The 20,949-nt window shown below is 40.0% G+C and overlaps 4 protein-coding genes across 8 annotated transcripts; 2 read left to right on the top strand and 2 right to left on the bottom strand.

Moving 5' to 3' along the window:
- Positions 1–23: 23 nt before the first annotated feature.
- On the bottom strand, positions 24–1,403 carry LOC119553209. Its single transcript, XM_037863466.1, has 2 exons — positions 1,251–1,403; positions 24–921 (listed from the first exon to the last, which is right to left on the bottom strand). Exons 1-2 carry the CDS (start codon positions 1,281–1,283, stop codon positions 172–174), a joined length of 783 nt encoding a protein of 260 aa, XP_037719394.1. The 5' UTR covers positions 1,284–1,403; the 3' UTR covers positions 24–171.
- A 2,469-nt stretch (positions 1,404–3,872) lies between these two features.
- LOC119554484 (eukaryotic translation initiation factor 4E1) lies at positions 3,873–6,799 on the top strand. Of its 3 annotated transcripts, none has more exons than XM_037865412.1 (6): positions 3,893–4,047; positions 5,031–5,348; positions 5,443–5,825; positions 5,891–5,990; positions 6,249–6,336; positions 6,398–6,799. In XM_037865412.1, the coding sequence occupies exons 2-6, from the start codon at positions 5,292–5,294 to the stop codon at positions 6,559–6,561; spliced, it is 792 nt and encodes a 263-aa protein (XP_037721340.1). In that variant the 5' UTR covers positions 3,893–4,047; positions 5,031–5,291; the 3' UTR covers positions 6,562–6,799. The 3 variants fall into 3 exon arrangements, with proteins under 3 accessions (XP_037721341.1, XP_037721340.1, XP_037721339.1); XM_037865411.1 differs by having other exon boundaries at positions 3,894–4,047; positions 4,807–5,348; XM_037865413.1 differs by lacking the exon at positions 5,031–5,348 and having other exon boundaries at positions 3,873–4,047.
- A 340-nt stretch (positions 6,800–7,139) lies between these two features.
- Positions 7,140–18,165, top strand: LOC119553649. Of its 3 annotated transcripts, XM_037864135.1 has the most exons (7): positions 7,248–7,265; positions 7,324–7,880; positions 13,795–14,026; positions 14,165–14,318; positions 14,476–14,596; positions 15,868–16,544; positions 16,604–18,165. In XM_037864135.1, the coding sequence occupies exons 2-7, from the start codon at positions 7,801–7,803 to the stop codon at positions 17,215–17,217; spliced, it is 1,878 nt and encodes a 625-aa protein (XP_037720063.1). In that variant the 5' UTR covers positions 7,248–7,265; positions 7,324–7,800; the 3' UTR covers positions 17,218–18,165. The 3 variants fall into 3 exon arrangements, with proteins under 3 accessions (XP_037720062.1, XP_037720064.1, XP_037720063.1); XM_037864134.1 differs by having other exon boundaries at positions 7,140–7,880; XM_037864136.1 differs by having other exon boundaries at positions 7,141–7,880; positions 14,165–14,309.
- A 422-nt stretch (positions 18,166–18,587) lies between these two features.
- On the bottom strand, positions 18,588–19,728 carry LOC119553014 (heat shock protein 27). Its single transcript, XM_037863059.1, has one exon. It carries the CDS (start codon positions 19,619–19,621, stop codon positions 18,980–18,982), a length of 642 nt encoding a protein of 213 aa, XP_037718987.1. The 5' UTR covers positions 19,622–19,728; the 3' UTR covers positions 18,588–18,979.
- Between the last annotated feature and the right edge of the window lie 1,221 nt (positions 19,729–20,949).

Raw genomic sequence — 20,949 nt, 5'->3', positions numbered from 1 at the left:
TAAAAGATCGTATTTGACAAAAGTGTAGTTGAAGCTGTGATTTATTTTACGAAGGGTTTCAATAAATATGTGGAATAATGTTTTTGCTACTTTCTACAGAACGACCTATACAAACAAGGCGATCCATGGATGCGATGGATCTGCCAAAATCCGGAAGGATCTGTCCGGATCTTACTCATCCTTGTTGTTGACGGCCCGCAGACGTTCCAGTTCGGCACGCTCCTCCTTGTTGCGCAACAATGGGACATTGTAGTCGAAGGCATAGAAGAATCCCTTGGGCTCACCGGTCTCCTCGGGACCGGGAACATATGGCTGCTCCTCGTGGACGTAGGGCTTGATCTCGTCCTCTGTGGGCTGATAGCGACCCTCCTGCTGGTACTCGGCGGCATAGGGATCGGGATTGTGTCCAGCGGCAGCGGCCAGTTCACCCCACAGCTTGAAGTGCTCCTCCTCGGCCTTCAGGACAGCCGGCGTCTTGGTGGCCGGCTGCTTGAGATGCGCCGGACGGTTGTCCTCCACATGGAAACCGGTCTTGTCGGCATAGTAGTTGGCCACAAAGTCGCGGCCATGCGGTTGGACATATTTGTACGATCCGGTTACCGTGCCCGCCTGATCGCGCTTCTCGTTCTTGCCCTGGTTCCAGTCCCTGTAGCCATAGGCAAACTGACCCAGACCATCCTGGCCATGGTACTGATGGGCATCGTAGTGCTCCTCCACAAAGTCCTCGGGATGTTCGATCACACGACCCATGTACACGAACTGTCCCTGCTCGTTGCGAGCCTCGGGCAGAGGATTCTCGCCGGTTTTCGGGGCATACTCTATATCTCCAATGCCCCGCAGTTGGGCGCTGTTCAGGAACTGCTGAGCCTCCTCGGGGGATATGTTGATCTTAAAGATGTTCTCGCCACTGGCAGCGGTGGCCTAAAATAAAAAGAACATCAAAAAATTAGGACAAGCTTAAAATGATGGCTTAAATGTTCTGGCCAATTTAACACGCTACACAGTTTTGGAGAGGAGATCACAAAAAACAAAAGATGATGTCATAACATTGATTAAAGTCGCATCTCATATGTAACCCCTTGGTTTGCTTAACTTTTGCACATTGTATAACTTTAGTATTTACTCTTTGCAATACCCGCACACATTTGACATTTATAGAGAGTCACAACCCGGATTTTAATTGAATGGTTCGGATCTATTCAGAGATGATCGTAAATATCAGCTTAATTATGCAAATTCTCTGCATTTACCAGCAACAGGGCAGCCAAGATGAAGCACTTCATTATGGATTTCGATTGACAGATGAGTTATAAGTTGGGAAGGTATATATCCAGGTATCACTACGTTTTTACTGTTCTGCAGTTGGCGGGTTACTAATAACTGAATCTTAAAAGCCACTGCTTATATACTAACTTTCAACTCGACTGGGTATTGTTGTTTTTTGCGTTTTGCATAAATCTGAATGAAGATGTGCTGGGTTGTGTGTTTCACTGACCAGCAGACTGAGCTTCGCCTGTCCGGTTTCTTACTCAGCTTTAGAATCTCTATCTCGTATCCCACAGCCAGTGGCGGCAATTTGAAGTTCATTATCAACGTCGCTCAAATTCGCACTTCTCACACTCAAGCTACGGATATATTTTCAGGGAGATGCGGAGGCGAATATATAAAAACATCATTAATTGTATGCTTGCCGCTTGGACAATTAGTTATCTAATTGCTTTGTGGTCTACCCATCTTGTGGCTGCCTTTTTCAGAACCCTTTTCGACTCGATTCAAGTGGCATTTTCAGAGCTCGTTGGCTGTCAGAGTCAAGTATCTTAAAGATACTTTTTTGCCTCTTGGAATTTATTGCGCGGTCAGGCATATTCGGCGGTTGGATTTCTTAAATCTGGTTTGGATTATCTTATCTTGATGGCTTGGCTTTTATTTTAATAAAATTTGTTAGAAATCTACATATAATGGGTCAAGAATTCCATTAAGGTAAGACTTCTTTGTATAAGCCTTTTCTACTTGTAAGGAAATGGAATATAATCTTTTTAATTTTCTATAATACAAAAACTCAGGTAAGATTAATGTAGGATTATAATTTTTACAATTTATTTAAGTAGATTAGGTACCCCCTAGTCGAACCTTTAGATCTCCCACTTTGTACTCTAACCACTTGGCTATGATTTATTTACAATTAAGCATCTTTGAGCAACTCAATCACTTTTTACTTTTAATTAATTCTAAGTTTACTGCTATAAGTTTAACTTTGGCTCCGGGTTTCCTGTAGATCGGCGGAAGTTTTCTGTTTAGACATGCGCCAAGCACTTGAGATCCATCCGTACTGCATAATTAGATGCGATGTGAGTATAATAGAGGATCCGATCAAATGTCAGTTCAATAAGACCGGCTCAAGTGTAATTAGAGCCCACGGATCTTGGACTTTGGGGAAGGGTTTTCGGTTTCGATCGTGCCAAAGCCAAGCTCTTGAAAGCCGCTTATTAGGCGATTACAAGGGCAACTGCGCAGTTGTTCGTTTACAAAATGACTTAACTATTTAAATAATAAACACGCTTCACGTTCCAGGCTGGGTCCGTAAACATCTTCAATCTGCGGATTGCGACTACTGCAGCAGTCTATTTTGAAAGTCAAGCGTATCCAAAACCAAAGCGCCACATCATCATCTCATCGGTAGTATCATCGCCTCAAAAGTAGTATCATTCTCATCTGTTGCCGAGTGTTTCCCGCTGTGTTTTTGGGATCTTTTGGCTATTTTTAAAGCAGACAAAGGCGAGCCCGCCTCGAGATAGAATTTTGTTGGTTCCAAATACTAAACACCTTTAGAAGCAACTGAAGTTCTGGGCTATTTATGATTCACTAACAGGTTAGTCTGTCTAACTTATGTGGCAAAAACATAACCCCTGACGTCAAAGCAATTTCGCTACTTTGTTATTTTATTCAGATATTTTGTTATTCTGGTGATTTCTGGAATCCGCTTTAAAAACAAATAAACAAACTACAATCTTATTATATGGAAAACTCATTGATTCACTCTTAAGTTTGTCATTTTGTTATTGAATTCCAATTGATGATGCCAGTGTCTAAATAAAACGAAGACCTAATTTCAACCAAAAATCAGGTTTTCTGGGCCTGTCTTAAAATTTGGTTGTTAATTATTTATAATATATTGTTATTTTTTTGCTGGCTTTAAAATATCAAATAATTGCGTATGATAAATGGCGCTGACGTTGTTGTTGATGGCGATCGTGCTGTGGGAAACAGATGAAATGTCAATTAAATTTGCATTTATATTTTCGATTGAAGCTCTAAGATTGACTATGGATGTCTATCTAACTTCCTTATGGTTTATAGGTAAATTATTTAAAAGAGTTCCCATGTAAGCAAATTATTTCTTGTATTATGGTAAAGTCTGAATAATAATAATGAAGAACAAGGTATTATTGTTAAAAATGCGTAAAATCAGTTTAACTACTATAAGATATATTAGATATTAGATCAGATACATTATATACTAAGTCTTAAACTTAAAGGTATAGTTAAATGAGGTTAAGTAGGCATAAGCTTAATCACTCTTCCTTAAAAAATATAAATTAAAATACTCGTTTTGATTGCATATTATTATGAAAGCCGCCATAAAGTGGCTTTTTTACCTATATAAAAAGAATTTGAGTTTTTAAATAGCTTTACTAAATAATATCCCTGGAAATTAAAATGATTAATAGATTAATACAAATTCGAAAGCTTCAAACAGCTTTTTAATTTTAACGGTTGTTAAAGTGTCACAGCAACTAGCCAATGACAACCATGACCAGGGTTGCCTCACCGATTAATCGACAGCTGCCCCTGTGCTCCCATCACTAGATCACCCCCTCTGGCTCTGGTCACACTGTCTGGCCACCAAAAACCCAAACTTAATTAAAGAATTTAATAATTCTAATAATAATTAAGCTCAGTAACCTACGCAAAGCGAGTGCGTAACCGAACCGCGATCACTTTCGATATTTTGCCATCGAAATCATGGTAGTGTTGGAGACGGAGAAGGTAAGGCGATAGAAGGCAAGCCGCATGGTTCCGATTTCGATTTCGGCTGAGCCGTGGCAGGAACAACAAAAACAGGGTTGTTGCACAAGAGGGGAGGCGACAGTCGAGCGGAAAAGTGTGCAGTTGGCGTGGCATCATCATCATTGTGTTCATCGATTCCTTTTTAGTTCCCCCTCGAAATCATTTCGCGCACAATTATTGCTAGTTAATAATCGCTACTTGCACGCTGTTGTCTACGTCATAACTATCGCTCTCTCTGTCTGTTTCTATCCAGCTATCTCGCTTTCGCGGTCACTCGCTCTCTTTTCTCCTCTCGCATTTGCATACCACACGTTTCCACTGCTCTCTCTCTCTCTCTCTCTTGTTTCTCTCGTTTTGGCTGGAATTTGTCAAGACATATCGGGCGCGTGTGTGTGTGGGTTTCTGTTTCTTTTTGCTACATAAATAGGCGAAGCAGAGAGACAAAAAAAAAGAGTGAATTACTGCAATTAGGCAGTCGCGAAACAACAGTTAAATCATATTTTTTGTCGGCCATTGCAGTCGCAGCCGCGAGCACCGCCAATAAACCGTTGGTTTTTCTTTCCTTCTCCACTTTCCACCTCCTTTCTTTGACGTTTTTTCAGTTAAACGCGCCGCTGCTTTGAACTCGCACACGCAGTCTCGAATTTTAGCCGCAACAAAGAAAAAATTATTAAAAATAAATTTTAAACTCTTTAACTCAAATTAAAACATCAATTCCAATTCTTTCAATCTCAACAGGCAATCTGTGTTTTTATGTCAAATACGTGCGCGTGTGTGTGTGTGCTGTAATTCCATCGCCACTTTCGATTCGGAGTTTGCTAGGAACATTTGTTCGCCTTTTATACTAGTAGACCCACCCCCCCAAAGGGAATCAGGATATACTCCACATACACTTACACCCCCCTCAAACAACCAGTCAATACCAACAAGTTTAACGAGTTTTTTGTATTATCATTACTTAGTTATTTGGTTATTAAAACACAAGTGAAAAGCGAACTGCAGGGAAGATATCAAGAAACAATCCAAAATCCACACACACTCGAACAGAAATCAAAAGCTTCGCTCTCTCGCACACACACACGCACCACCACAACAACAACTATCACAAACACCACGACAGAGAGCGGCAAGTGAATCACGGCGAATCTGATCCGAATCCTCTCCGGGAACCGAAAAAGAACTGATCCTACCATCAAACGCATCCAAAAAACACGGCCGCCAACATGCAGAGCGACTTTCACAGAATGAAGAACTTTGCCAATCCCAAGTCCATGTTCAAAGTAATACTCTCAGTGCGCCTGTCGCTAAGCCAAGCTAATCTAATCTCTTGAATCCCATCCCCGATCTCTTTTTTTTTGTTATCTTAAAACGCAGACCAGCGCCCCCAGCAGCGAGCAGGGTCGTCCGGAACCACCCACTCCGGCTGCCGTTCCCGCCAAGGCCGAGGTCAAGGAGGTCAAGCCCAAGGAGGATGCCCAGGAGGCTGGTGAGCCCGCAGGAAACACTGCACCCACCAATGCAGCCGCCGTCGCCGGCGACGATGCCGTGCGCACCGAGCACCTGTTCAAACACCCGCTCATGAACGTCTGGACCCTGTGGTACCTCGAAAACGATCGGTCCAAGTCCTGGGAGGACATGCAGAACGAGATCACCAGCTTCGATACCGTCGAGGACTTCTGGAGCCTATACAACCACATCAAGCCGCCATCAGAGATCAAAGTGGGCAGTGACTACTCGCTCTTCAAGAAGAACATTCGGTGGGTTTTTGCTTTTAATCGTATCTATTACATAAACCTTCTTAACTGTGATTTCTGAAATGCAGTCCCATGTGGGAGGATGCTGCTAACAAGCAGGGCGGTCGCTGGGTCATCACACTGAACAAAAGCTCCAAGAGCGATCTGGATAACCTATGGCTCGATGTGGTAAGTATACAGAAGAACAACACGATATGGAAATAACTTGACATTCAAATACGATGGTCTATTTGAGATTACATATTTCATGTTTTCTGTTCATTTTTGTACTATTTGTACGTTCTATTTTTAGTTTCCTCTAATTTTAATAATAATGAAATGATATAACAGGCTTAACTGTGGATTTTTAGAGTATTCCGTCCGTCTCATATTAGATCATCATTATATTTTCTTTATGACTTACACCATCTCTATTTTCCCTTACAGCTGCTTTGTCTGATTGGCGAGGCATTCGATCACTCCGACCAGATCTGTGGGGCTGTCGTAAACATTCGCGCCAAGAGCAACAAGATATGTGAGTAGTCACACCCCCAACTTCTTTTGAATTCCTTTGTTGAACGCCACCTGCCTTTCAGCCATCTGGACTGCCAACGGAAACAACGAGGAAGCCGCCCTGGAGATTGGCCACAAGCTGCGCGACGCCCTGCGTCTGGGACGCAACAACTCGCTGCAGTACCAGTTGCACAAGGACACGATGGTCAAGCAGGGCTCCAACGTCAAATCGATCTACACTTTGTAGGTCCGATCTGGTCAGATCCCTCAGAGTTTAGTTAGTTTGTGTTGCCTTTATTTATGGTTATAAACAGCATCAGCGATTGATCGTAACTCTTGTCCAAGACCCGCGTAACGAAACCGAAATGAACCCCTTTGTTATCAAAAATCGGCAAACATTAAATCGATCCGCTTTTTGTAGTCAGTGTCAATAATGGATTTAACGGAAAAGTATAATAATAAAAACCTACATTAAAACCGGATAATGGTCTTTGATTTAGTATACCATTGCCATGTGATGTTTTATTTAGTAAGGAATTAGGTTATATAGAACTTCCAAATTTGAATTTTTTATAAGCCAAATTCTGCAGTTTGATAATGTGGTCCTTTTATGGTTCTAAATTTCAAAACTTCCTTATTTGGAATTTAATTTAGATTTATTGAGTACGTTACCATTTTTAGGGTGACCACAATGTGCACGCTATCGTTATATCGATAACAATAATAATTGGTATTAAATAAGTATATAAATACTCAAAAATCACGATAACGCTTATCGATACAAGCATCACATCGACGCATCGATGTTTTCATCGATGGTTATCCACCTCTAAAGACGGTCTAATAAAAAACACAAAATTTCCTGCGAGCGGACGACCAATTTGAGAACGGAACACAAAGAATAGCTTTTCACTCAATGAAAATGGAAAAGCAACACCGCCTGCCGCTCGTGTATGTGTCTGTTTTGAGTTTATTCAAATACGTAAACAATATGTGTAATTCCTAAAAGGGTAAAGGCAGTTAAACAGCTCGATGCTGGCTTAAAAATACAAATTTCCAATCATTCGCAACGACTTTCTTCGCGCATAAGCAAAACGATATAATAATAGACCTACCAACACAAACAAACGCACGGCCAGAAGTTCGTTGGCGTTGAGAGGAAAAATAAAAAGAAAAAAGAAAAGAAAGGAAAAGAAAATAAAAATAAAAGTGCAATAGATTCGGTTTACATATTGTGCAAAAAATCGAAGTAGCCCCTGCCAACAGGGTCGCTAAAAATAAAGACGGCGACAGGCTGTGTGTTTATCGTTGGAAATAAACAAATAACCAGCGGAGAATCATAACAAAAGCGCAAGACTAGCCAGCATAAAAGACAAAGGAGCCCCCGTTTTTGGGGTTGAAAACCCCTCGGTTTATATTGCGGACCAGGATCGCAACGACTATGAGATACCCTGCCGTCTAGTTTACAGAGAAAGTTACGAACAAAATGCCTTGCGACAACGCCAAAACCTCTTCGGATATCGAGCATGTGGATTGGAACTCCGGTCAGCACTATGCAAATGTCAGGTGAGTCAATATAATTTTTTATTTTTGGGCTCTTAAACGCCCTTGACATGAAAGAAAAGAGTACCCTATAAAATATTCAAGTTCACCACAACAAAAAAGAGAAATAAGTGCAAGCACGCAACTGAAAAATCGTGGGATGGTTGACATTCTTCTTGGCATTGTCCATTGTTTATTTATAGCCAGGAAACGGACATGATTTAAATGTTTGATTGTCTGTCACTTGGGGAAACGAGGTAATTAAGTTCTCAACGCAGGTTGTAATTGCTAAAGGGTCGAGAAACCCAGCTGTCCATACTTTGAGCCAAATCCAGATATGTAGATAAATGTACCCCACTTATTAGCAGAAAATGATTCATACCCAGGTGTTGTCACTTTCAAATGCTCCATTTCGTTATTATTTTTTATTTTATGCTCTCCATCAACTTTAAGATCTTAATCTATCTAATCCGTACTCAACACCTGCTAATGACAACCATTAAACATCAGTTAATAACATTGACTTGTACTTACCATACTTGTTCTGAGCCGATCGGCATTTCGATTGAAATGCAAATATGGGCTTTACATTGCTGGTAAGGTGACAAGTGCTTGACACGTTGTTATCTGTTTAAACAATTATAAATTTATAGATCCCTTGCGGTTTATTTATAGTGTAATCAGAAGTGAGAGTGACCATAATTTAATATATTTTAATGGAACAAAAATATGATAAGATATCTTTAAACTAGATGTTGCCATACCTAAATTCATTTTTATAGAGCAAAAAATGTATTGTATAAAGATCAGTCGTACTAACAAAGAGCTTGATCTTTAAGCAATATATTGCATATTGAAATATAATTTAATGAAACAACAAATTTATAAAAGAGTCGTACTAACAAAGAGCTTGATTTTTAAGCAAGATATTGCAAATGATCCAATCAAATCATATACTTCTATGTACCAATACCAATAGAGAAAGCTTATGAGCAAATATTTATACATAACACGTTGTATATATGTTTATATACTATCGATTTCCAAGACAATGTGTTATTTACTCAAAAATATTCAAATATTATTAGCAGCTAACCAGTTTATACTCGCTTGTGTGTGCCCCTTGCGAAATGTTTTTTTAAAAGTTCATAAATATCTGCGGCTCTTGCGAAGCTTTAATTCCTTTATTTATGTATGTATGCTTAAGAAAAACAGACCAGTCAACACCCTCGCTGTGGGACTGATGGGGCTTATCACCCGGCCATCGCAAATCTAATCTGTCGTTGGAGTGTGTAAATGTATCTCTCTTCTTAGCTGGTTTTTTTGTTGTTTCAGGTGTCGTTGCTAAATAAACATTGGCAATTGTTGCTGTTTATGTGTGGCGGCTTGGGCAATTACGATCAAATATTTGTCGAGTATAATGAAAATGTAAAATGGAGCGAAGCGGAAAATATATACCACTGATAAGATGCGGCTTTTCCCAAAGTATTTGCAGTCGCGCAGCCCGCAGTTCGCATAGGTTTACCAAACAAAGGCGAAATATATATTTGGCGCCCCGCATTGGTTATAACTTTTGCATTAATTGCCTCGAACTCTTAAACCAGTTGGGACTTAAAAATAAGTTTTACACAGCACACCAAAAAAATAATGCGCAAAATATCAAAAAGCGATGGAACAAAGCGGAGCAGCGAAAACAAAGCGCAAAACAGTTGAATTGGTGGACCCCGCCTGACTCCGATGTCTCCCTTCCGTTCGTACCCCTCGGAATCACCCGGTTTTTGTGAAGATTACTTGTTCCATCTGGTCGGAGGACCGGCGGAGATGGAGAGGGCGTGCCCTGTTCCGTTGTTCTGGCGTGGAATTTAATAAAATGCGCTAATTTAGTTGTAATTAAAAGTGGGCACGGTTGGGGCATCAACTGCTCAAGAGACTAAAGTCTTACGCAAAAAACATGGAGGGCCCCGAGATAAAAAGGTTTACGAGGGAATTACCGAACGAACCTTGGATAATTATGCTATTAAAGATCTCTTTTTGGGTCAGACCTTATGATGAATGGTTACGATTATGGGTTTAGTTAATTTGTATTATCAGCTGTTCCCAAGTTTTAGTGGGTAATAATACATTCCTGATTACAAATGAATAGTTTCTCCATTTTATATGTTAAATATTTTGTTGATAAGAACATTTTCATATTTTAATGTGCTTAATGATAACGTCATTATTTTAAATATAGAACAAGGGGTTGGTGAAAAAACAAAAATATAATGCTGATAAGGAACATAGAATTTCACATTAGGTTAACGAATATCCATATTTGGTTACCAAAAAGCAAGCGTTTCGGAGAATTTTCCATCGGAAGAACTTTGTCAGGGCCAGCACAAAATGCCTTAAAAAACTACGATGAGCAGTGAATGCTTAACTGCAACTTGCACTTGAAACCCTAAACCCGAGAGCGAAAAGGTTTTTTATTTTTAGTTTCGCTGAAATAAAGCACCTGCCTCGCGTTTTCTCTCTTTTACCTGGTAATGTGATAGCGTTTCATATGTGTGTTTATATAGTACATACCTATATACCCTTTGATATCGCTTAATCAAATTGAGGAGGGCAAAAAAAAAAACAAAACAAACAGAACAGAGCACAAACACCGATCAATAATGTGAGAAATCATTTCGAGGGTACTCATTTTGTTGTTTTCTTTTGTGTTTTGTGATCGACAAGAATTTACATATGTACAGAATGTATTTATGGATTTGAATCGACATTTCCGTTCTAATTGAGTTGAAATTTGTTGTGTTCAATGTCGAACAGGCAATTTGCCCTCCCGAAAAGAGCCATAAATGCCAAGTCATGAGGCTGTTTGAGTTTCAGTCGAGTGGCTCCAAGAGGTGTGGATATGGAATGGCCAGCCGGCGACTGTCTGCCGTCCAATGAAGTCGTAAAAATTGCGGCTTACGCATGTCCTTAACCTGCAAGAAGGGGCCAAGAACCAAGAAAGGATAACGTTCCATCCCGTGGATAGACAAACATGTGTACTTGCGGCTGTGTACTTTATGAACCACTTTCTGCTTTCTGCGGTGTTCCATCGATCCAAGGCCAGTCGTCGATTGGCCCCAAATAAAAAAACACAGGGCAGGAGTGGAGAGGACGTGTCCAGTTCCATGTCCATGACCATGTCGACAGCCACAACAAATGGGCTGGCAGAACCTTTGACTGGTCTGTCCTTCGCCTCAATCACGCACTGGCTGCCTGAACTCTAAAAAGGATACAGGGACAGACGGACTGACAGGCAGACACACGTACAGCGGTACTCCAGATAGTGCAGATTAGCAGGGGCAAAAGCTATAGTACACTGCGGAGAAATAAATGGAAATTAGTCCGAATTTGGAATGATTTGTATAACACATAATTATAATTTTATAAATAAATCATTATGATTAACTTCAAATATACTTGTAACAGCTATACTTATATTAGTATATAATATTTTTGATATCATAAAAACCTCAAAAACTGATAGCATAAGAAATGTATGAAAGGTTGATCAGCAGTTTCGAAAACTGGAAGTACTTCTGTAAGTAATGTAAGGCCCCAAGTATTTTGTAAACCTAAGTTATCTTAGTAGAATGGCGTTATATTCTAAGTTTTTTAAAATAACATAATGTTTTTTTTTTTTTTTTTTTTTTTTAGAAACATTGTTATTTTTAAATACGGAAAAACATATTTTTCGTATAAACTTTTATGTTGACAAGATGATTAAGGCTATTTTGAATCATATCCCCAAATATCCTTTTTTCCCCCTGTGCATTCGTGAGGTAGAAAGTAAAAGTTTTTCACCATCCACTTTCCGTTAGTTAGTTAGATTAGATACTCCGCTCCGACCCTCCAGACCCCTCGCATACCCCTCGCAGGTGGTGAGTGGGCGTGTGCCAGCCATAATGATAGGGCGGCCAACGGAGCTAATTGCCTTGGCCATAAAGCAGCACCAGATTGCCGCAGTCCAAAGGGAACCGCATCAGAACTTAATTGATATGTGTTCTTTCTGGGCAAGGGGTGCGAATGGGAATGTTCGCTTTTCACAAGGAAAGTAAAAGGTTCCCACAACACTCACTAATTCCTCTATCAATTTTTAATAATTTTGCATTTGCTCACAGTCGGTTATAACTAGAAATATAATAATTGTACACTTTATAGAATATCATATTTTCTAAGAAATGGACTTTTTTTTTTGTTAAATAGCATTTAACATAATGTTGAGCTGAAGTATCATCGTAAATGTATTTTTCCTTGGAAGTACAAAATATATATGTATGTATATGTTGAAATCGAGAACCAAATAAAAAGAATCTGCTCATTTTTAAATTTTGGAATAACCTATATTAGTAATACCTAAAACCACAAGCATTTCTGGCAAAATGGCTAAAAATGTATTTATTTATAAATACTATCCAATGAAAATGAGTGTTTTTCATATTAATTGTACTACAACTCTTCCATTTTAAGAACGTGGGATTGGGTGTTTTATAAAATTCTGGAAAACTACCGCTGTTGTGATTCATTGTACACACTCATTTCGCCCATTCAAGCAGCAAGTGTCAATGACTTCTTTTCAATTTCACTGGCATCAAACTGCATCTGCCTCATCATTTATTTAAATTCATGCTTTATAATGAATGCAAAATGTGATATGGCTTCACATGCAATAAGATTTCATAAATACAGACGCAAAGTTTTCCAGCTCTGAAGGCAAAAAAAAAAAATAAATAAAAAAGTCGTTAAGATAAGAGCAATTCTCACACATTTATACGATTAACACATACTTAATGACATGCTTAATTCGATTATATTTTTAATTGAAGTTTTGATTACAGCGGGGAATAGTTAAAATGATTGCATTGGTCATAGGAAAACTAATAAATATTCATTGACTACGTTTGTTAGTTGGTCTGTTACATACGATTGAATTGTTTTGTAAATTTATCTAATTCAATCAATTTTCCCATAAATAATGATGTAAAAATTCAGTTATACCATCATTATATACCTCGATCACAATTGATTAATGGCTTACAGAATATACGATGTTTAATTATAAATAATACCAATTCGGATGAATAAGCTGTATTTTATTTCTAATAATTGATTTGAGGTAATGCTTACGCATTGTTTTTAAAGCTGACAAAAACGCCGTATTTCTAGGCTGCAATTATATCTAAACGCGCACAAAATGGCCTAGTATTTGGGTTTAAGTGGTCTAGAAGAAGACGTCACAAGTACGATGACCTAAATACTCACATTTCATTTGACAGTTATAACTACACATTTCTAAATTTTAATTTATTATCTAAAGACCTTAAAGGTGAACTTTACAATAACTATAAAAAACGTTTGTACTATATGAATACGTTTTGGGGTATTCCAAACTTAGCCTCAGATGTTTATAAATCCATGAATATATTAGTATTAAATACTAATATCTTATAAATGATGTAGTGACGATACTCAAAGCCTTTTCTAATCCCATTTAATTTGACAGTAATAACTATAAATTAATGATATTAAAAGTGTATTTTATAAAAATATATTACAGTTTATACTTTGTCAATAGGTTGTTGGGAATTCTAAACTGAGGGAAGGCAGGGAAATCTAAGGATATTATATTATATACTAATGTCTTATATATGATTTAGTGACACGACTCTAATCCTCCTCTAATCCCATTTAATTTGACAGTAATAACTACATTTCTTAATTGTCATTTATTATCTAAAGATATTAAAAGTGTGTTTTATAAAAATGTAAAACAGTTTATACTCTGAGAATAGGTTCTTGGGAATTCTAAACTGAGGAAAGGCAGGGAAATCTAAGGATATTATATTATAACTAATGTCTTATATATGATGTAGTAACATGGCTCTAATCCTCCTCTAATCTCTTCCAGATTCGGATCGGGCAGCAGCCAGGCCTCGCAGAACAGCGGCGACATCTGCCGCATCTGCCACTGCGAGAGTGATCCGCAGAACCCGCTGCTCACGCCGTGCTACTGCTCCGGAAGTCTGAAGTACGTGCACCAGGCCTGCCTCCAGCAATGGCTCACCGCCTCCGAGACGAACTCCTGCGAGCTCTGCAAATTCCCCTTCATCATGCACACAAAGATCAAGCCCTTCAACGAGGTGGGTTCGGTTGTTCTTTTTGATATGATTGCTGAATGTCCAGCTAATTTATTTCATTTTGTCTTTGCATTGTTTGGCTTCGGAATCGATTGTATTGCTGTTGGATTGGCTTGGATTCGATTGGATTGGCAATTGCAGTGGCGCAGCCTTGACATCTCCGGCATTGAAAGGCGGCGGCTGTGCTGCTCCGTGCTGTTCCACTGTGCCGCCGCCCTGTGCGTCATCTGGTCGCTGTGTGTGCTTATCGAGCGGGCCGCCGACGATGTCCAACGTGGCCTAATAGGTGCGGGGTGTTAGTATACTCCGGGCTCTCGGGTTCGGACATGTCAAACAACCGCTGAGCGAAATCCGTAATTGTTTAATTGCTTGACCTGCCTGAACCCGGGCTCTTATTATACCCACTGTTTACTCTACGGATTCTGATTACCGGTTTCCACTCGCCATTTCAGACTGGCCCTTCTGGACAAAGCTGGCCGTTGTAACCGTCGGCCTCACCGGCGGCATAGTCTTCTTGTACATCCAGTGCAAGGCATATCTGCACCTCTGTCACCGCTGGAAGGCACGCAACAGGTCAATATCACGGATCACTGCTTAGGGATTTTATAAATGTTAAGATTATGGCTCACTAGGATTTTTAAACAGAAAATTGCAATGAGTAATTGCTGATATGTAACACAAACATTTAAGTGTTGAATCAATGTGTTTAGGTTTCTGTTTACGTTTAGATAAAGTGTTTCATGTAACAGTATTCGAATATACTTCGTTGGAAAAATGTAATTGAAATAATATGTTTTTCAAGATATTTAAGGAATTTTAAAATTGTGAGAAGTATTTCTTGATGATTATAATTGGTGTAGGTTTCACTGTTAGTCAGAGAAATCGTAAGCAGTTTGCAATTTTGTTGTCTGAAATAATTTATAATTTATGTATTTGTTATCCCATACAAACCGATGAAGTTTCTTATCTCTTTGTGTGCTATAGACAAAGAAAAATAGCATTTCTAGTCAGCGGAGACAATCATAAATCCGTATTTAAAAATCTGAATTCTCTGTTGGATGAGTCCATTGTTAAAAGTCTTGTTAGTAGTAGTCTGATATTTAATTGAAAACGTACTCGTATGCGTTTCTGATTAACGTAGCTGACGCTTCTATATGCCAGATTTGGTTTTGAACTTTTATATTGCTTGCATTGTTCGTACCATTTATAACACAAATCACATTATCAATTAGTAATAATTTTATTCAAATTAATTCGATTTTAGCTTAGTTTTCTGCACTTGCAATTTATCATTTTTCGCCAAATTGTAAATCAACCTTGTCTAGAGCCAGTTTAGTGTAAACAAATAAGATGAGAATACTTACTAATGGCATTGCTACGGTTTATTATAGACAAATGTGTGCGAAAGATTGAATACGATTGGTTTTAACAAGGAAATCTTTGAAAAATTCGAATAATCATCGCAAATTGTTTGTATTTTTGTTATACCTATATATTTCCGATTCCAATGTCTTTGTTTCCTGTTTTCATTTTTAATTATTGAAAATTTATACAAAGAGTCACTTGCGAAAAATGCGATAAAATCATTTATTATAAAAATCTATCAGAGCTGAGGTTATAAATAAGATAATGATTTGTTTATTTGCTATAACAATTTTGATTTCACATAAGGCAATTAGATGACTTAACTTTGAACAGCTAATGATTTGTATTTATTTTTATTTATAAACATAATACCAACTTTTTATTATTAGTAATCTTTGTGTAATCCCATATTCATCAAAAACTCATGTTTTGCATAAGAGTCATGAAAATTTACTGATTATCTAACATTTCTCTTACAGAATTCTGCTGATTCAGAATGCGCCGGAAAAGATTCACCCCCTGGCACCTCCATCTCCGGTGGCCGCCCATCATCAGCACTTCAGTGAGCCGCTGGCCCATGCTGGCTCGGCAAGCGGACCGGTGGAGATCAACGCCAGCGGTGCGGCCGGAGCACACTGTGCCCACGAGGCGAGCTGTGCGTCAATGGAGAACGGTGGTGGCGGTGCGGGCTTGGGCCTGCATCAGCAAATGCAACGTCTCTTGAACGCCTCGCCGCATCACATGCTGCAAATGGCCGCGGAACTGGAGGTGCCACACAGCAGCAGCAGCGCCTGCACGCAGACGGAGGACGGACATGGCCTCCAGCGGCACCAGCAGATGCAGCCGGGGGGCCAGCAACTCGGCCAAGTGGCTGTGGCCGCCAACATCGAGTGCTCCCAGTCGCAGCACAACTACGACCGCGACTGGGCCCTCGATGACGTTGTCTCACAGATCTCCTCATTCCGTCCCTGTCCCCAGGGATCGGGTAGCATGACGCCCTTCCACGATTCCATACACAACGTGCTGGAGCACTCGGAGGGCTCAAGTCGCGGCTCGGCCACGGATCTCTGTGCCGGATCACGGCAGGATCTCAGTGCCAGCGGCATCTCCACGGACACGGGTCGCGAACATGCCCTGCAGTTGAGCAGCTTTAGTGGTGAGTGGCTGGGAGATTAGGAAGGCTGAGCTAAACTAACCCAAATTATTTCCTTACAGGCAGTGGCGAACACAAGGCACCATCCATCAGCTCTGGTGTTTCGCATGCGGTGGCCAATGGTCTCGGTGGATTCGTCTATAAGCCGCACCAGACAAAACGCTACTCCAACTCGTCCATCTTTCTGGAGAACCGCGATGTGCTGAGTGACCAGACCAGTGTGGGTCCAGACACTGCCGTGCATCCCTACGATTACAGCACGCCGCCAAAGATCGACTACCGCCACTCGGGCATGATGAGCGTGGATTTGCCCATTGGCTGTTGCACTACCGATTGTCTGGGAGGTGGTCAGCAGGCGAAGGAGGAACTGCGCCGCTACTCGGATCCCAAGCTGAAGCCCGGTGAGGCGGATACCGTGCTGGATATTGATCTGCCCACATCGCCACTATCGCCGCCTGCAGCTTATGCCTGCCAGCAGAAACAGCAGCGGCAGTCCCATAAACATCCACATCCGCTTGTGATCTCCTCATCCTTTGACCGGGGCGTGGACGGGGTCAGTAGCAGCAAGAGCAGCAGGGGCCATGGTCCTTCGGATGCCCAGGTGGATCGATCGCGACTCAGTTTCAAGTCGTTGCCAAATCTCAGCAGCAGCTGCGAAAGTCTCATCCAGAAGTGAGGGACGAATCCTGCAAAACTGGTCTGATGTGAACCACAATGATCTACGTGCGCTCTCTCTATCACTCCCCATAAAAGCCCTCTGCTCTCAAGTATTCACCGCTGGTCGACGGAGACCCCGAGATCCACATAGGAAGTAAAAAGGAAATACTATTTTTTATACCGCACACCAAGGGGCTTCAAAAGCCAGATCGTGGCCAGCGGCCCAAGAAACCCTATGTTCTCCTCTTTATATAGCAAAGCCCATAAACAATTTGAGACTGCAATGATTAAAACAAAACACAAAAACAAAAGAAATCTTAAGAGAAAAGAATATTTAGAAACCGGCAGATTACGTATCTAGATTTAGTCGCTAAATCGATGTATAATTTATCCTATATTTGTGTACTGCTATCATCCAGCCTCTCCGAACCCATATATCTATGTCTACTAAGTTGTCCATGCCAAAAAGCCCAAAAACCCAACCAGAGACAGTAATTATTTAGTCCAAGTGTAGGATTGTGTGTTTTGTTTCTTAACTTCTAAGTCAAATGAAATTTTAAAAAATTGATCTGTGATTAAGCGTCATTGAATATACATACATACATAACGTGCATAAATGCAAGCAAAAACATATTGACAGCAGCCGCAGCAGTAGAAAATGCCGAAAAAAAAACATTTTTACTTAACATCAACTAAGATACAACCAACAACAGCAACATGACAACCACTAAAAGCTTTTTCGCGGTTAACAGCGAAAGCGAAATTGAGATACATCCGTATCTCAAGACCCCGCTGAGAATTATGAATAAAAGCCGATTTAGATATAGACATAGCCTAAACAGTAAATACTTATGATCGCTACAAGTTACGAGCATAAAAACCAATAAGAAACCAGAACGGGCAACTAAATTTTTTATTATGTATTAAATATTTAAATAAATATGTGCAAACAATTGATTAAACTAGTTGAGAGGGGTATTTTTAATCGGGGCTTAGTTTTATACATACGTAATTCGAAATAAATTAATATAGAATGTCAGGAATCGTACTTACTTCAATTGGAAAATATATACATATATCATCACCATCAATACATCAAATGAAATAAGCTAAAATGTGAAAGCCAAGCCAATAATAGAAAATGGGGATGGAGGACCCTAAGCATAATTTAAAAAATTTCTTTTCAATTACTTTAAAAAATCCTAAAAATGACAATTCCATTGAAACGTATTTAAAACGTCATTCAGAAAGGTAACCAAAATCAAGGACAAGGACGGAAAATGCAAGTAAAGCCCCTTCGAAGTGAACATCCAGTAAAAAACAGGTTTACCTGAAATGCAAATTAAGGAAAGAAAAAGGGGAGAAACAATTAAAAACACGCCAGCTGATTTTTTTTCGCATATTTATTGGTTTTTTTCACAAAAGAAATGCAAAGTACTCCCGAGTGTTGCGCCTGTTCTTATTACAAAAAGTATAAACTCAAAGGGAGCATTGAATTCTCCAGTTTTTAGCCTAATCATACAGACTAAAATGTGGTTTTTTTTGTAATGATAAGTGGATTTTAAAATCGCTTAGGTCTAAGATGTGTTGATGTGTGTGTGTGGGGGGTTTTTTTATAAGAGAGAGTAATACAATGGGTGTGTTTTGGGTAGTATCCCCTTTTTAGTCTTGCACTCTCCGAGCAGAGCTGCAACACTCTCTTCCTTTTTCTTCGTTAAATTCTTCTTCCTATTCTTCGCCAGCGAATCTTGGTTGCTTCTTCTGCTTTTTCTTCGCTTGGCTTACTTGCCAGTCTCCATTTTCTCGCCGCCGCCATTTTCGGCTTTTCCCTCTGAAGTTTCGGGCGCCTTAACGCTCAGGTGGGCGGGTCCCGTCTGCTGGATCTGGACAATACGCTCCGGCTTGGCCTGCTCCTTGCTGGGCGGCGGTGGGGCCTTGAGGGTCAACACCCCGTCGGAGGAGACGGTGGACACCACATCGTTGGGGTCAAAATCCTTGGGCAGCGTATACTTGCGCACAAAGTGGCGCTGGATCATGCCGTGCCCATCCTCGCGCTCCTCGTGCTTGCCCTCCACCACCACCGTCTTGTCCACCACCTTGACCGTCAGCTCATTGGGCTTGAATTGCGACACATCCATGCACACCTGGAAGCCATCTTTGCCCACGGCGGGCAGCAGGGAATTGGGACCACCGGCCGCCGAACGACGTGGCACCAACTGGTGATGATGATGGCCATGACTCCGCTCGTAGGGCGAGAAGCGGCGACGACCCAAGACACTGGGGGCCAACATCAGACGACGGGGATGGAACAGATCGTGGGCATGGACTCCGAACCCAAAGTCATCCTCCAGCAAGTGCTCCCAGTCGCTGCGGTAGTCGTGATCCAACTCCCGGGCCAAGTGAAGCAGTGGTACAATGGACATCTTTGCTTTTTCTTGTATTTAAATCACAATCCTGTCTAGACAAAGAAAATACTTTTTTTCGCTTTTTTGATGAAGCTTTGATAGACTTCTCCCTTCAATTTTTGAATTTCGACTGTGCTCCATCGACGCCGACGCCGGCTTTTTATACCGACGCCGGGCTCACACACACTAGTGCAATGCAACCAGGGGCGGCTGTAAAGTAATTTAAAGGGGGTGAAGTAATCATTTGCTATCGGGGAAACGCTATTAAATAATTAGTTATGGAAAAAATCAAAAACTAAAATAATTATAATTATTAAAAAAAATTAATATTAGGCATGTGATTATTTATGAAGGGTAAAGAAATGTACAAAGAAAAATTTATTAAAGGTATTACAAAAATGGTTAGATTTTAGAATAACATATATAACTAAAAAAACTTAATTTTTGTATCAATTCCAAAGACATAAATTTAGTTAAGTGATTACTTATTTCTTTATTTTCTTAGCTCTTAATGGGAAAACAAAGATATTATTAAAAACATTTTTTTTTTGGTCTTCTAAGTTGTTTTTTAGTTTGACATTACAAACCCCTTTTGGGTTGTTCTAGCCCCACGCCCTTGAATTCAACAAGGTTCTCTCTCGCATTTTCTCGCTCTTTCTGGCACAGCCGGCATTTTATAGAGAGAGCGAGAGGAAGCTAGAAAGTTCTTGACATTTCTTTTCTGGGAGTTTCTCTGTGCAAAAAATAAAGCATAAACAACAGTTAAACGACAGTACATACATTCGTACTTAAGTGCAATATTTATTTAAAGCATTTCCTTCTCTTATCGGAATTTTAAACGCTGTCTGTGCAGAGTGCAACGGAGCTGATATTCTGTGTTTTCAGTGGACCAGGTGCATTGAACTCCCGCTTCGCTTCTTGCTGCTTCCCATGTTTGCCGTTCTTTTGTTTGCAGCAAACATTTTCGCAGCCTGCTTTCGCTACTGCTTCGCGAAGTCGGGAACCGGGGCAATTAAAGATTTTTTATTTATTATTTATAGTCGCTTTCTGGAAAATTCATGTACACATGACTATTATTATTTTACATTTGTATCATACGTATGTATGTATGTGGTACATACTATGTACCTCTTTCGACCTTCGGACAAAATTACAAGATCAAAATATGTATTTGCCCCAAAAATAAATGTTTTCTGAGCTTTCTTTAAGCCAAGGTATCGCCTTTGTAAATTTCAAATATTTTCAGTACGTTCATATTTACATATGTAATACAGAGTGGTTCCTAAAAAATCCATTTATAAGAAGCAGTAAAGATACAAAACTAACTACAGGTTTATTCAACCAAT

This window comes from Drosophila subpulchrella, chromosome 3L (assembly GCF_014743375.2).
Source record: "Drosophila subpulchrella strain 33 F10 #4 breed RU33 chromosome 3L, RU_Dsub_v1.1 Primary Assembly, whole genome shotgun sequence".
In the NCBI taxonomy this organism is placed as follows: domain Eukaryota; kingdom Metazoa; phylum Arthropoda; class Insecta; order Diptera; family Drosophilidae; genus Drosophila; species Drosophila subpulchrella.
Note: the sequence above shows the minus strand (reverse complement) of the source record. Positions and strands in the feature narration are given on the sequence as shown.